General features: G+C 37.8%; 1 protein-coding gene across 2 annotated transcripts in view; it reads left to right on the forward strand.

The window, feature by feature from the left end:
• The window catches only part of Pgant7 (N-acetylgalactosaminyltransferase 7), a 103,045-nt gene extending 87,029 nt beyond the window's left edge, over nt 1-16,016 (forward strand). For both annotated transcript variants that reach the window (XM_090385997.1, XM_090385998.1), the window contains 2 exons: nt 11,736-11,861; nt 15,851-16,016. In XM_090385997.1, coding sequence (XP_090242123.1) covers nt 11,736-11,861; nt 15,851-15,988 — 264 coding nt within the window. In that variant the 3' untranslated portion in view covers nt 15,989-16,016. The remainder of the gene's footprint in view (nt 1-11,735; nt 11,862-15,850) is intronic.
• The last annotated feature ends 383 nt before the right edge of the window (nt 16,017-16,399 follow it).

Consider the following 16,399-nt stretch of genomic DNA (forward strand, 5'->3'; position numbering starts at 1 on the left):
GTTATATGGGGAGACAGAATGTAGGTTTAAAGATTGTATGGGAGAACTTACTAGAGCAATAGGGACCTCAGATTGTGGGAAATCCCACAGCAGATTTTCCACAGTCTGAGGTCTCTATTGCTCTAGTATATGAGGAGAACCACAACTTCTCCAGGCAGGTTGTCATCGTTGATTGTTCACATAGGTATTGGCACCAGAAATGTCTCGAGAGCTTGCAGATTTGTTCTTCAGAATATAATACCATCAATAGAGATAGTGCAGTCCTTATTCAGCCTGCTTTGAAACTGTAATTCTTGTATGGGATGAATGGTTCTGCTGGCATGCTCCTGAGCCATTTTCTCCATGCACATTTAGAGGATAATTCCCATGCTCCTACAGTAACACATGCTATGAGCCGTGATTCTGCTGATGTTATTTAAGAATGTGCCATGACAATAAAGTTCTTGCTGTTGGTAAAGGAGGTAGTTGCCTTTGAAAGCTATGGCTTTGTTTTATTGCTTCTAATTTGTAATATTTTGTGTCTATTTTTTTGTCTTTTAATTTTATCTATATTTTTATCACTTTTAACTCTACAGTTGTCAGTGTGTGTTATTTTTACATTAAATTTTATCCTGTTTTATTTTTATTTATTTTCATAAAGTTTTGATCATATATGGTTGGTGTGTTTAATTCCAGTCATTATGAGTTATAATTTTCCTATTCCCCAAGGCCTGTTTGAAGAATGCAGGACCTATTTTTGTTATTAGCCTCTTATTTCATAAGTAATTAAAGTAATTAGTCAATAAGTAATTAAAGTAACTTACTATCTTTTTTATAATGAATTGTATTGAACTAATATAAGAGAAAGTAAAAAATGGCAAAATAAAAATACAGAAAATCATGAACAAAACATGCATATTTAGCATAGCTAAGAAGGTCGAATTTGATACTTTTGGACCAATAAAATTTTGCCTTAACCCCTAAACCAGAGGTTTCCAAAGGGCTGGGTGCACCCAATGGTGGGGTGCACTTGGTTTTTTTTTTTCTGGGAGGGGCATGTATTGTTTTTAAAAAGCACTTTTTTAACAAAATATGGACAAACCATTCCCCAAATCCAGGTATGAAGCAAATTTTATTTCAGTATTTGAGATTGAAGTACATATTAATTTATAAAAGCACAATTTGCATCTAAAATGAAATGAGAATTGTTGCTTGCCAATACCATATGAATACTATTGCACATGTCAATAGCATTCATATGGTCTGTTGCTTGTTTTTTCCTGTACAGCCCATTTTTTGTGTTTTTGCAATCAGTTAAGTTTTGATTGAACTGTTCCTCTTTAAGTGATCAGTGTTTTAACCTTTTGGCAGAAAAATGACTGATCTTAATTTAGAGCAAAGAATTATTATTAAATTTTTAGTGAAACTTGATAAAAATGGAGCAGAAACAATGGGGATGTTATGAAAAGTGTCTGATGAAACCGTGAGTCAGCCAATGTGTATGAATGGCACAAATGGTTCAGAGATGGATGGTAAGATGTCCACGATGACAAGAAGACTGGAAGACTGCCAAATTCAGTGATAGATGAGAATGTTAAAAAAAAATTCAAGAGATCATGTGTCAAAGCCATTGGATGAGCATTTGACTAATTGCAGAACAGTTACACATTGACATAGAAATAGTAAGAACAATTTTGACAGAGTAGTTGGGCATGAAAAAGGTGTGCACATGAATTGTTCTGCACGTCCTGACAAATTAGCATTAGCATTAGTAAAGGCATATGATGCAAGAAAGCAAGCTTATTCAGCATCAGCCAAAAAAAAAAAAAAAAACACACCACTCCCATTTCACCCCTCCGTTCGTTCGAAATACCTGTCCAGTTGAGCCTTAAATTTGTTTAGGCTATCAACTTCAACAACAAGTGATGGAAGTCGGTTCCACCTGCAGGCCAAATGCAAATTTCCGCACATCTATCTGACATCCGTCCTTCCTCAATTTGAATTTATGCCCTCTGAGGTGATTATTCTGAGCAAGATGAAGAATCCCATTGACATTGAGCATGCTCAAACCATTCAATGCTTTATACACCTATCAGATCACCTCGCTGGTGCCTAGTCTCCAGACTCTGTAATTTGCAAAACTTAAGCCTTTCTTCGTAAGAGCAACCCTTTGTTCCATTCACTAATCTTGTTGCCCTTCTCTGTACCCGTTCCAGCAGCTCTACATCCTTCTTGAAATGAGGCCTCCAGACCTGTATACAGTACTCAAGATGTGGCCTAACCATTGCCTTATACAAGGGAATAATCACCTCCTTATCCCTGCTAGAAAAATTCCTGTATATCATTGACAAGACACCATGATCTACTCTTGCAGCTCGTCTGCACTGCTCAGAGAACTTCATATCTGCCTGCACAATTACCCCCAGGTCTTTTTCATTCTCCACCACTGTCAGTGTAGTACCGCAGAGTTGATACGTTGCTCTGGGGTTACTGTTTCCCATATGTAGTACTTTACATTTGTCAATGTTAAACTTCATTTGCCACCTCTCAGCCCATCTGTTCAACCTTTCCAGATCCTGTTGCGGCAGCATAACGTCAGTAGTGTCCTTAACAACCCTACCAACCTTTGTATCATCTGCAAACTTGGACATTAAACTTGATATACCATCATCAATATCATTCATAAACATAGAAAACAACAACGGACCCAACACTGAACCCTGAGGAACTCCACTAATAACATTAGTCCACGTTGAGCAGTGTCCATTGATTACCACTCTCTGTCTTCTGCCACTCAACCATCCCCTTATCCATAGCAGCAATTTGCCTCCAATGCCACACTGCTCCAATTTGTGCAGCAGTCTTCCATGTGCAACAGTATCAAAAGCCTTTCTAAGATCCAAATATATAATATCAAAGTTATTTCCTGCATCCAGTTCTTTTGTGACTACATCATAGTATCCAATCAAATTGGTCAGGCAAGACCTGCCCTTAACAAAACCATGCTGCATCTGAGCTATAACTGAATTCTTGTCTAGATGATCCTGCAGGGCCTCTTTAACCAGTGCCTCCATTAATTTTCCTGGAACAGAAGTTAAACTAACAGGTCTATAATTACTTGTGTCAGCCTTTGATCATCCTTTGTGAATTGGGGTTACATTTGCACATCTCCAGTCTATGGGTACCTCCCCTGAGTCCAAAGAAGCTCTCATAATTATGGCTAGGGGTTTGCTTACTTCCTTTGCTGCCTCCTTTAATATAACTGGATAGATCCCATCCACCCCAGGTGCCTTTTTTATGTTTATCCTCAACAATATCTCCTCCACTTTCCTCTCAGTTATTACAAAATCATCTAGCTCACTGCCAATGTTTACTTTACCTACGTCATTCTCCTTCCTGAATAACTCCTCATGCGTGAATGTAGATGCAAAATAATCATTTAGATTGTTAGCCACTTGAGCAGGATCCTCAACTGTTGAACCATCAATATCCAGTGAACCAATCTGATTCATCCCTTTCCTTCTTGAGTTTAAATAGATAAAGAACTCTTTTCTGTTTTTCTTTGCATCCTTTGCCAAGGATTTTTCGTAATCTGCCTTTGCCTGCCTAATCTCCTTTGTGACTTGGTTACAGACCAACTTATATCTATCATAGGCTTCCATGACACCCATTAATTTGTATGTATCCCATGCATTTTTCTTCTCTGCCACATGTCTCATTAGTTCATCTGATAACCATTTAGGCCTAAACCTTGAACAGTATTTCTTAGTTGGTATGTAAAGCCTAGTAGCTTCCAAGATTAGTTCCTTGAATGCTTCCCATTTTGAGTTTGCTGTTGGTAACATCATCAGGTGGTCCCACTGTATAGAATTTAAATACTGTCTCAGACCATCACAGTCACCTTTACGAAAACAAAAACCCTTCCCTTTACCTCTGATGGTAGTTACCTCCTTGAGTAAATCCCACTTCAACACACTGTGATCACTGCCACCTAGTGGTTCATTTATCTGTAGATTCTTAATGCATGAAGAATCACTACTGATAATCAGATCAAGAGTATTGCTCTCTCTTGTTGCCTCACGAACATGCTGATGTAGAAAACAATCATCCAATAAATCCACAAAAGCCTTGCTGGTGTGTGAGTGACCAACCCACAAATTCCAGTCAATATCTGGGAAATTAAAATCCCCCATTATAAGACTCTCTGATTTACTGGCCCACTCTATTTTCCTGTACAATATCTTATTATACTCATCAGAGTCATTAGGCCTATAGCACACTCCTACTCTCAATTTTGATTTCCCTATGCTTATGTCACACCAAACTGACTCAACACTGCCCTGTCCATCAATGTCGACTGGCTTCACTTCCTTGGATTTTATGGGTTTCTTAACTAATAGCATAACCCCCTCCTCCCCTCCTGTCCTGTCTATCCTTTCTATACACATTGTATTCCCCAAATTCCAGTTCCGCATTCCTTATATCTGTGTGACACCACGTCTCTGATATCCCAACGATATCTGCCTTTGATGGTTTGAGCAATACCTCAAATTCATCAAATTTATTTACCAAACTCCTAGCATTGGTGTACACGCAGGTATACATGCACCTGTTTCTATTCTTAGCTACCCTAACACAGCCCATGTGTTTACTTGTACCGCAATGACTCCCAGCAGTCTCTGAAATATCCTGCATCTTGTTTTTCAGGGTTCTGCTCATTTCAATAGAAGCAGTGCAAGAATCACTTCTACCTCTGCCAATGGCTACTGTTAATCTATTAGTCCTTGTATCCCCCCAACTAGCAGTTTTCCGACCCACGAGGCAGCATCAGCAAGAATTTTTGCTGATGCTGCCTCGACAGCATCAGCAAAAATTCTTGCACCCTTTCTATTTAAGTGTATCCCATCATCTATTTAAATGATCAGAAACAGAAATGTGTGGAAGTTTCAGTGCAAATTTGGAAAAAATTTGTGAGACCCCTGACTTTTTTAGATTCAGTGATAACGGAGATGAATCATGGATCTTTCAGTATGATCCACAAACCAAGTGTCAAAGCATGCAGTGGCAAACTCCCTCTTCTCCCCATTTAAAGAAAACAAGAATATCTTGATCAAAGATCAAGTCCATGCTTGTCGTTTTCTTTGATTGTCATGGTGTTCATCGTGAATTTGTTCTGCCAAATCATAATGTTAATCAGCCATTCTACATTGATTTTAGGAAGACTTCATAAAAAATTTGAAAGATACAGCCCAATTTATGGCCGGACAAATGGATTTTGCATCATGGCAATGCATTGGTGTCATTCCTTTGTCACAGTGAAAGATCACAATGTTGGAGCACACACCTTATTCTCCAGCTCTGATGCCGTGCAATCTTTTTCTGTTCCTGAAAATTAAAATCCACCTCAAAGGGAAACGCTTTGAAGATTTAGAAGATATTCAAAATTAAAATCCACCTCAAAGGAAAACACGTTGAAGATTTAGCAGACATTCAAAAGAACACAACAATTAAAGGCAGTATTTTCTGAGGACTCCCATTGCTGCTTTAGATCCTGGAAATCAAAAATGGAATGCTGAATAGACACAGCTGGAGAGTACTTTGAATGGGATAAACATTGAAATTGTATTTACAATAATAAAGGATTTTAAAAAATTTCTTGTTTCTTTTTAGCTGCACCTTGTATGTAAATTCATAACTAAATTTTATGTCAGATCTGTTTATTTGCACTTGTTCTGGAAGGGGTCTTGAAATTTATGAAATATGTTAAAGGGTGGATGAAAGGTATAAAAGCTTGGGCACCTCTACCCTAGACCATTAGGAATGATACCGGTAGGTAATTTACAAATAGTGATAAGGAGCATGGCAAACCTTTTCTCTCAGTTTGTCTGAATGTGGAGTTATACTGCTTGGTCCTTTTGCTTCATTTAAGGAATGTTTTATCCTCACAAAGTTTAAAATAACATGGAATAACTTGGTCATATATCCCCTTGATAGTTTATTAAATCTGAATAAATTATTATAAACCTTCAGTGCAGTTCCCCTGCTTATCAGTAACAATTTGCAATTGCTGGAGAATGGCTAATACTGTAAAGGGCTCCTTTCATAGTAAACATGTATAAATGTTATCCATACTGAGTTCATCTAGAGTGGAAAATCCTGCCCCCTTCACCTCCAGTGTATTCTTAAACTTTGGAAACAAATCAGTATCTGGGAGCTGTGGTCTGAACTTTAGGCAGAGTGAGGTAAAATGTCACAGATCTATTCTTGCAAAAACTTGATCGCCATACAAGCCTTGTGACTGGATGCATTTTCATGCGGAATCAGTGACTTTGCTTTAATAGGTCTGGCTTCTTTCACAGTGAAGGTCTTAGTAGAAATGAAACAGTATTCTCTGTTGAATTTCTGATCTTATGAATGCAAAGAATATCTGAAGAAGTTTTAGCAGCAATGACCATTTGTTTCATTTTATTTGGCTCTCTTCAAAAACTTCCTTGGGTCAGGATAATGAAGAATGGCACTTAAGCAGATTATTGTTTTCGCTTCAAAAAATTTTAACAATACTTCATCGGTTGCAGTAATCCATTTTAAAAAATAAACTTCTCTTTTCTATCTAGATAGCAACAAAGAATAAATAAATAAATTTTCTGTTTATACTCCGGCACGACAACCAAGTCAGTAGAGTTTACAATAAATCGTCAATACAAATATTTATCGTATTTAGTAGTCACGGGCTTGAACCCCGGTCCACTCAAGGAACGCGTGCTGTGCACTCTCGCTCCTGACCACTGGTAATCTGCCACCAATTGTGTTTTCTGCTGATGCCAGCAAAACATGCAATCATGTTACACTGAGTGGACAGAAATCATAGGTAGTAATGGGTAGGCCCACCTTTCACCCAGATAAGGGCAGTCGCACAGCGAGGCGTTGAGTCCACTCAACGCCTCGCTTTCATGAAATATCTGTTGAATGCTTTCATGAAAGCATTCAACAGATATTTCCATCCATGCTTGCTGCACCGCTTTCCATAATTCCATTGCATTCTTAGATGGACGATCCAAAGCTCGAATGGATCTTTCCACAGCATCCCAAAGATGTTCCACAGGGTTGATGTCTGGTGAATGGGGAGGCCATTCCATGGTGGTAAAATCTGCAGAATGCACTTCGAACCATGTTCTAGTCACCACTGCTTTGTGGGGAGGCACATTGTCCTGCTGGAAGAGTCCATTGCCCTGTGGGTGCACAATGACCATGAAGGGATGCAGATGGTCTGCAAGGATGGACATGTAACCTGGACCGTTCAGAGCTGTGTCTAGACCAGAGGTCCCAACGTGTGCCAGTTGAACACACCCCAGACTATTACCAACCGACCACCTGCCTGAACAGTTCCTTGTTGACATGACAGGTGCATAGCTTTGTGAGGTTTCTGTCAGGAGGTTTAGAGCAAACAGGAGGGTTACACACCCTCATGTTTGCTCTAAATAACTATAAATGAGAGTCATTGGACCAGGAGACCCGTCTCTAATCATCCATGGTCCAGTGCCAATGTTCTTTTGCCACTTGAGGTGTAGAGTCCTATGTCATGGTGTTAGAAATGGGACTCTATGTGCCCGTCATGTCGTTGCTGACATGACGGGTGCATAGCTTCTTGCAGTTTCTACCAGATATGCACCTCCTGTTCGCTCAAAATAACTGGAAACGGGATTCATCAGACCAGTCTCCAATCATCCAAGGTCCAGTGCTGATGTTCTTTTGCCCAGTTGAGGCATAGAGTACTATGTCGTGGTGTTAGCAATTGGACTCTGGTGGGTCGGTGGCTCCCATAACCTATTGCGGCTAATAATCGCCTGATGGTCTTGGTGGAAATGTTTCTGGCACCTCTCTCATTGAAGTCAGCAGTGATTTGTGCCACTGTCGCTCTCCAGTTGGCTGAAACACCTTTCTCCGCCCACAGCGCTGCCCACAGTGAGATGTAGTAGTAGTAGTAGTGGCATGTGATGCAAGAAAGCAAGTGTATAAGCTTATGAAGCAAAATCAAACAAAATCAAACAAAAATCACACCATTCCCTCCAAATGCCTGTCCAGTTCCTCCTTAAATTATTCAACCTATCAACTTCCACAACGACAGATGGAAGTTTGTTCCAGCAATTAACCACCCGCTGGCTAAAGGCAAATTTCCGCACATCTATTCTACATCTGTCTTTTCTTAATTTGAATTTATGCACCCTTAGGTTCGTAATCTGAATAAGTGGAAGGATCCCATCAGAATTCAGCGTGCTCAACCCATTCAAGGCCTTATATACCTCAATCAGATCACTGCGCAGGTGCCTAGTCTCCAGCCACTGCAATTTGCAGAGCTTAAGCCTCTCTTGGTAAGAGGATCCCTTCATTCCCCTCACCAATCTTGTTGCCCTTCTCTGTACACGTTCAAGTAAATCTACATCCTTCCTAAAATGAGGTCTCCAGACCTGTACGCAGTACTCAAGGCATGGCCTGACCATTGCCTTATACAGAGGGATAATCACCTCCTTTTCTCTGCTAGCAAAATTCCTATATATCATTGACAAAACCCCATGACCTGCCCTGGCAGCCTGTATGCATTGCTCAGAGAACTTCATATCTGACTGCACAATTACTCCCAGGTCTTTTTCATTTTCTACCACCTTGGGTGTAGTACCACACAGTTGGTACGTTTCTCTGGGGTTACTTCTACCCATATGCAGTACTTTGCATTTGTCAAGGTTAAACTTCAGTTGCCACTTCTTAGCCCATCAGCCCAGATTTTCTAGATCCTGTTGCAGTAGCACACTGCCATTACTGTCATTAACAACCCTGCCAACCTTTGTATCATCTGCAAACTTCGACATTAAGCCTGATATACCTTCATCAATATCATTGATAAATATACAAAACAACAGTGGACCTAACACCGAACCCTGTGGGACTCCACTAATAACATTAGTCCAAGAAGAGCAGCACCCATTGATTACCACCCCTGTGTTCTCGCACTTAACCATCCTTTTATCCATTGTAGCAACTTACCCTTAATACCATTCTGCTCCAATTTGTACAATAGTCTTCCATGCGCAACATGTCAAAAGCTTTCCTGAAATCCAAATATATGATATCAAAATTGTTTTTTGCATCCAGTTCCTTTGTAACCACATCATAATATCCTATCAAATTTGTCAGACAAGACTTTCCCTTAACAAACCCATGCTGTGTCTGAATTATTGCTGCAGTCTTGTCTAGATGATCCTGCAATGCATCTTTAACCAGCGACTCCATTATTTTACCCGGAACAGAAGTTAAACTAACTGGTCTGTAATTACTCGTGTCACCCTTCGATCCCCCTTTGTGAATTGGGGATACATTTGCACATCTCCAGTCCGTGGGAACCTTCCCTGAGTCCAAGGATGCTCTCATAATTATGGCTAAGGGTTTGCTTAGTTGCTTTGCCGCCTCCTTTAATATAACTGGATAGATCCCATCCACCCCAGGTGCTTTTCTTACGTTTAACTTCAACAATTTCTCTTCCACTTTGCTCTCAGTTATTACAAGATCATTAAGCACCCTGCTACAATTTGATAACCTTCTGCCATTTTCAAACCTTAATAATTCCTCACGTGTGAATGTAGATGCAAAATACTCATTCAGTTTGTTTGCTATCTGAGCAGGATCATCAACAGTCGAATGATCGATGTCAAGTGGACCAATCAGATTCATCCCCTTCCTTTTAGAGTTTATATAAGTAAAGAAATCCTTGCTGTTTTTCTTAGCATCTTTTGCCAAGGATTTCTCGTAATCTGCCTTCGCCTGCCGAACCTCCTTTGTGACCTGATTACAGATTAACTTATACCTGCCATAGGCTTCTGAGTCGCTTGATAATTTATATGCATCCCATGCATTTTTCTTCTCTGTTACGAGTCTCATTAGTTCATTTGACAACCATTTAGGCCTAAACCTTGAACAATATTTCTTAATAGGTATGAAACTTTTAGTAGCTTCCACGATTAATTCCTTGAATGGTTCCCACTTAGAATTTACTGTTGGTAACATCGTCAGTTAATCCCACTGTACAGAATTTAAAAACTTTCTGGGACCACTGTACTCACCTTTACGGAAGTAAAAACTCTTTCCTTTACCCCTGATGGTAATTAAATCTTTAAGTAAATGTTATTCTGAAAATGGTGTATTCCCCACTCTTGATACTGTTGAATGGGGATAGTGCAATTTCTGTACCACCTCCATGATAGAATGACCCATACAGTGGGTGTCCACTATCATACCTCTTTCAAAGTCTGTTAACTCACTACGTTTATCCATACTGACATCGAATTACCATCTACGTGAATGCAGCGTACCTATATACCTGCCATGTGGTGGGTTCGTCCACTAGCAAGAGGGATGACAGCATTGAGTTGCCCAGGAACCAAGTATCACATGAATTCTGTTCTTTCAGTGTACAAGTCATTCTTCAATTTGTAAAAGTTCTGTGGCACGTTGAAACTACAATTGACAGAATTATTGAAAAAAATGCCTCTCCTTGGTCAGTTTTATTTGCATGGTTCCATATTTGTTACTTGTACTTTACAACATAGAACGCAAGATCAGTGAGTTTGTCAGAATATAATTCTAATGTTCGGGATACAAAATGCTATATATGTAATTTACACTGCTGACATTTCAGTGAACAGAACTTGTTGATCAGTGTAGTTATGAGAACTACCATTCTGATCAGGGATTTCCAGAAGCAGAACATTGTTTCGGGTAATGTAATTGAAATCCCTATTACTATAAAAGAAATGAAAATTTCATAAATAATATTGGAACTTAAATTAGCACAGAAAAGCTAACCTGGTCTACAGTCAGATGATGAACATAGCTCTCAGCAGTTCTTAATTCATTGCTTTTTGACACTTAGTTGCTAATGCGCCAATAAAATCCCAACCAAACAAACAAACAAAGCTTTTTGACTTTTGGCCTTCTCTGTTTACCTGCCATTTTCAAACAACTTGCTAGGAAATATCAGGTTGTTTAGGAATGGACCAAAGTGCATCATTGCCACTGCCATAGAATGTGTTAATGGATGTTAGCTAGTAGTTCATTAGGCCATTTGACAGTGCGTTCCAGATATTGAACTGTGGCAGTGGCAAGTCTCATCTGTGCAAAAGAAATTGTTCAACCATTGGTCATCTGCTGATAATCAGGTGAGGAATTTCTTCATATAGATTTAAGTGCAGTTCATCATCCACAAGAATACCAATGTCCTGTATTGGGATTCTCAAAACATCTCAATAGCCATGTTCATAGATATTATTGGTCACTACTTATTATATATCATCATAGTCGATTGTCTTGTCTATTCACATTATTTCCACGAGTTCTGTGACCCTCATCATTAGTGAATTCAACCACATTTTCTTAATGCTCTAAGCATAATCCTTTGATGACCATGCTGGCATAATGGAAGTATTATGCTAATGTCTTTGTTAGTGACTACTATTGAAATTTACATTAAATAATTTGATGTATTAGCTTGCTGGATACTAAATTTAATGACAATGGCGATTCCAACTATTCACTAGTGCCAGAATATTGGTTCAAACTGTTTTTTCAACAGTTTAAATGCATGTGGATAGAAATATCGTAGAATAATAGTCAAAAATTTAATGAATTGATAAAAATTTTTCTGATATTAAAACTTTATTTATTTATCAAACAAGCAATTTTTGTAAATAGACATTTGGTGCTTTTAGGTCTTTCGGTTGAATGAAGAAGGCCAGTTAGGAGTTGGGGAACGATGTATAGAGGCAGATACCACACACATGAAATTGGTATTCTGCAGGTTAGGGACTGTAGATGGACCATGGCAGTATGATGCTGTAAGCATAATTTACCTAGAATAATTCTTTAATTTTGTTATTGTTCAATAAAGTTATTTATTCATATTTCATGTTATCTTCATATAAGATAAGCACTTTGTTACTTGGTCATAATTCTTTATTTTTGTAAGATGAATAAATGTTCAAAATGTATATTTGCATACAATAGTATTGGTATACTATAATATATAATAGCATTGGTATTGGTAAAGTGTTGCAAGGAAGCAGTATTAGCAAAATTTTCCCCACTTTGTTTATGTATTCATTCTAATAGTATGTTCAGTTTTTCTTTAAATATATTCAAAAATGTGTAAAAATTATCAATTATTTTGCAACCATTCTTTGATTTAAATTTGTGTGTGCGTGTGCACGTATGTGGTGTTTAAAATTAGGGGAAAATGCAAAAGAAACCTACAAAATGTGAAAAACATGTTTTGAAGGAAGATACTCTGTGTCATTTAAAGACTTCACAAGATTTGGAAATGTGATGCATTTCAGCAAAATTTGTGTCTTATGTGCTCATTGATGATCATAGAGTGCAGCGAGTTCTCACATGTCAGGAATAGGTGCCTCCGTAGCCAGTTGGGAAGGAGCAGCAGTGTGTAGCACACGCTTCTTGATTAGACTGGGGTTTAAGCCAGTCACCACCAAATACAGAGGATGCGAAAAAGTCAGGGAATGACCACCGCATATTCCCAGAGCAGTATGGCCTTAGTTGCTAATGCTCCTAAAAACCAAATAACAACAACAACATGTCAGGATCTTCATCAACATGCTGCTGATGATGACCCATAATTTGTTTCTTTAGTACCTCATCTCCATTGACTGTCCTGATGAAACCTCTACATGTGCTAATCACTAATCACCCAAAATTGTAATGAAAAAAATTCAGGTGAAAATGCAAATAAATGGAGCTTGATTGATATTCTGCATACTATTTTTCCATAATTTGCAATGAACTTAACTAGTTCTTTTTAATTTTTGCTCTTAATATTAAACAACTTAATATTAACACAAGTAGTTGCTCTTGACATCTCAAAGGCTTTTGATTGTGTTTGGCATAAAGGTCTTCTAAACACCATAATCTTCCATCTTATGGTTTGCCAGGTGTTTTTTGTAATTAGTTATCCAGTTTTCTCTCTGACCACTCACTGAGGGTAATGGTAGATGGCTCTCTTCTTCTAACTTCTCCACTAATGCTGGTGTCCCCCAAGGTTCAGTTCTTTCCCCCACTCTTTTCCTCTTGTACATTAATGACCTTCTTCCATTGACCAGAAATTCTATCCATAATTTTGCTGACGTTAGCACATTGCATTCCACCTTCCAGTTTGAGAAACCTTGCCCTGCTCAATCAACTTCAACTTCTCAAATATCCGATACCAATTTCTTAAATGCCGATCTCCAGGTAATTCTCCAGTGGGGCAAAGACAGCTTAGTTGATTTCAATCCTTCTGAAACTCAGTCCTGTCTTATATCTTGCAAAAAGGATTCTTCTGCTCCTATGCTTATCTTTGGGGATTACCCTAACTTCTAATATCTCTTGGCACAAGCACATTACAAATATTGCTTCCTCTACATCTAAAAAAAAACTTGGTTTTCTCTTTTGCTCTCGGCGTTACTTTTCTTCCAAACAGCTGTTCACTCTGTACAAATCCCAGATCTGCCCTACCATGGAATATTGTTCCCACATCTGGGGCAGTGCCCCCAAAACCTCTCTCAGGCTTCTAGATTCCATTCAGAAGAGGGCAGTTAGGTTAATTAATTGACTCATGTCTAACAGAGTCTTTCCACTCTCTGTCTCATAGATGTAATGTTTCTGTTGCATGCCTTTTCTACAGATACTTCCATGGACACTGTTCTTCTGAATTGGCTTCTTTAATTCCTGCTCTCTCTTTCAAAACAGTCCAAACACATACCGCCACCAGCCAACATCCATTCATTGTCCAACTCACAGAACCAGCTTTTCATCTTCCTTGTTTATTCATTCAGCTGCCATTTTCTGGAACAACCTTCCTTCATACGTATTTCCTAAAATTAGTCTACAGAAGTTCAAGTCTAATGTCAACAGATATCTTCTTTTGTCTTCTCAACCTCCAATCCAAGCACAGTACCAAGTACTATAGGTTCTAATACCTCTCGTGTTTGGAGTTTTCATTAAAAAAAAAAAAAAAAAAAAAAAAAACCATTCACTGCAAGGCAAAACAAATGCTAGAAATTCTACTCGGCATCAGTCATTTTGTCTTCCATTTCTTGTGAAGTTAATATTTGCTTAACTCGGGAGCCAATAAATATGCCACCTTTTCCTTTTGCATCAAATAATTTTGGATACATATACTGTATATGCTTGTATTGTCAACTTAAGGATCCAATGCTTTAACAAATTGTTTGAGTAGTTGCAGCTTAATATGGAGTGGTGGGAGCAGGGTTGTTTCTTATAACCAGGGGGTTGTTTACCATATTGCGTGTGTGCACACGTGCATACATGTGTGCACACATGCAACTTAAGGTGGACAGACCATTCTCTCCTTCTGTACTGCTTATCTACCCTTCTGCCCAGAAACACAGAAAGCAAGGGCAATTAATAAAACCATTATGCAAATATGAAGACCCATAAGCAGTGGTACCAGTCACTGTCCTTGTGGAACCCTACTTATATTAGCCCAGTCTGAAAAATAATCATTAATCACGATTTTCTGCTTTCACCTCTGTAATCATTCTGTGATCTGACTAAAATCCTTAATGCTATTTCTCAACCTTGTTTGTGTGCAACTTAACTTGCACCACCTGAATTGGTTAATGGTACTAGCATCATGATAAAACAGAATTCCATCTCACCACCATGAGGCGCCTCCGTAGCCAAGTGGGCAGGAGCAGCAGTGCGTAGCACACGCTCCTTGATTAGACCGGGGTTCGAGCCCGTGACCACCAAATACGGAGGATGCGGAAAGGTCAGAGTATGACCATCGCATATCCCTGGAGCAATATGGCCTTAGTTGCTAATGCTCCTAAAAACCAAAAATAACATAACATAACATAACATCACCACCATGACACTTTCTTACAATCTTACTGGAATAACAAATAATCAGTTTCCTTACCATAGACATGGCCTCAGATGAATGACAATGCAGGGATACATTTGATTACTTGACAAATGTTCTAAGCATATGAGATGCCATGTGCATTTACTGTAAACAAATCTAGCATCATTAAAAATTCACTGAAATGTTCTTGGTCTGAAATTTGGAATTTCTTTAACATTTATTTCCTTTGTTTCTTTCAATGTACTGGAATTTTTATTCACTTTATAAAAACCATACTTTACACCAAGGCTGAAAAATTGGTCATCATACCTTAAACTTGTGTGTGCTAACAGCAGTTTATTTTCCTCTAAACTTCACTTTAGGTATTATTCTTAAGTTACTGTTAGTTAAAACGCTGTGTATGTTGGATTGCAAATGTCACATTTGTAATTATCAAATTTTTTATGACTCAAAATCTTGTCATATTTACTGAATGTTTTGGACACTCACTGATAGTAACCTATGATGTTTTAATATGCATAGAAACTCAATGCATCCAGTATCTATCTGATAAGTTGTTCATGTTATATGCAAAAACTTTCTTTTAATATGTTTTTCTACATATAAATTCCAATATCCAATCATATCAAAGTGTTATCAAATTGCCATTGTTTCATTTAATTTTCTTCTGTCTTGCATATTGACATGAATTACACCTTTGTTATGGATAATGATGACACTAAGCTATTGTATACTACACAGAATCTTGTGAAATACCTGTATGGAAGAAACATCTGAGGTTAATATACAAAAAAATACCAAAAAATGAAACTAAAGCTGTGGAGAGAAAAAACTAAAATTTTACTGAATATCTTATTATGTGGAAAAAAAAAATTTGTCCTTCACTTGAATGGGGAAATTGTAAGCAACTAAAAATATGACTGAATTATTTCCATTTTCTTTCAGAATACCAAACTGCTATATCATAAACTGCACCGAAAATGTCTTGAATTAAGCCATCAGAAAGGTCAACTTCATCTTCAACCATGCAGTCAGGTTTCCAATGGACAAAAATGGGTGTTTAGAGAATTAATAATAAAGTGAAATTTTCATTCTTGAAATTCATTGTAAAAAATTAGACCATTGTGATATTAAAAATGTTCTCGCATTTGAAAAACATTTTTACAAAAACATCTTACGAAACTTATTTAGAGGAAAAAAGTGTTTTTATTTAAATAAATTAATGCACCAATTGCACTGTAAATTTTATTAAAATGAGTGACAGTTGTAGAAAACTGTTTGTACCTTTTGATTATATAAATGCAATTTTGAATTTTATTTCATCATCAAGGTTCTTTTAATTCTTTTTTTGTTTGTTTATTTGTTTTGTCATGCAGAACTTGTTTATTCAAATTCATTACAAAAAAAAAAAAAAAAAGTTTAAATATCAAAGAAATATCTTACAGCTGTAAAAATAAATGATTTAGTATTTCTAAACTTGTTTTTTTTTTTTTA

The sequence above is a fragment of the Mastigoproctus giganteus genome, chromosome 12, assembly GCF_048544385.1.
Source record: "Mastigoproctus giganteus isolate SK-2022 chromosome 12, ASM4854438v1, whole genome shotgun sequence".
Lineage (NCBI taxonomy): Eukaryota > Metazoa > Arthropoda > Arachnida > Uropygi > Thelyphonidae > Mastigoproctus > Mastigoproctus giganteus.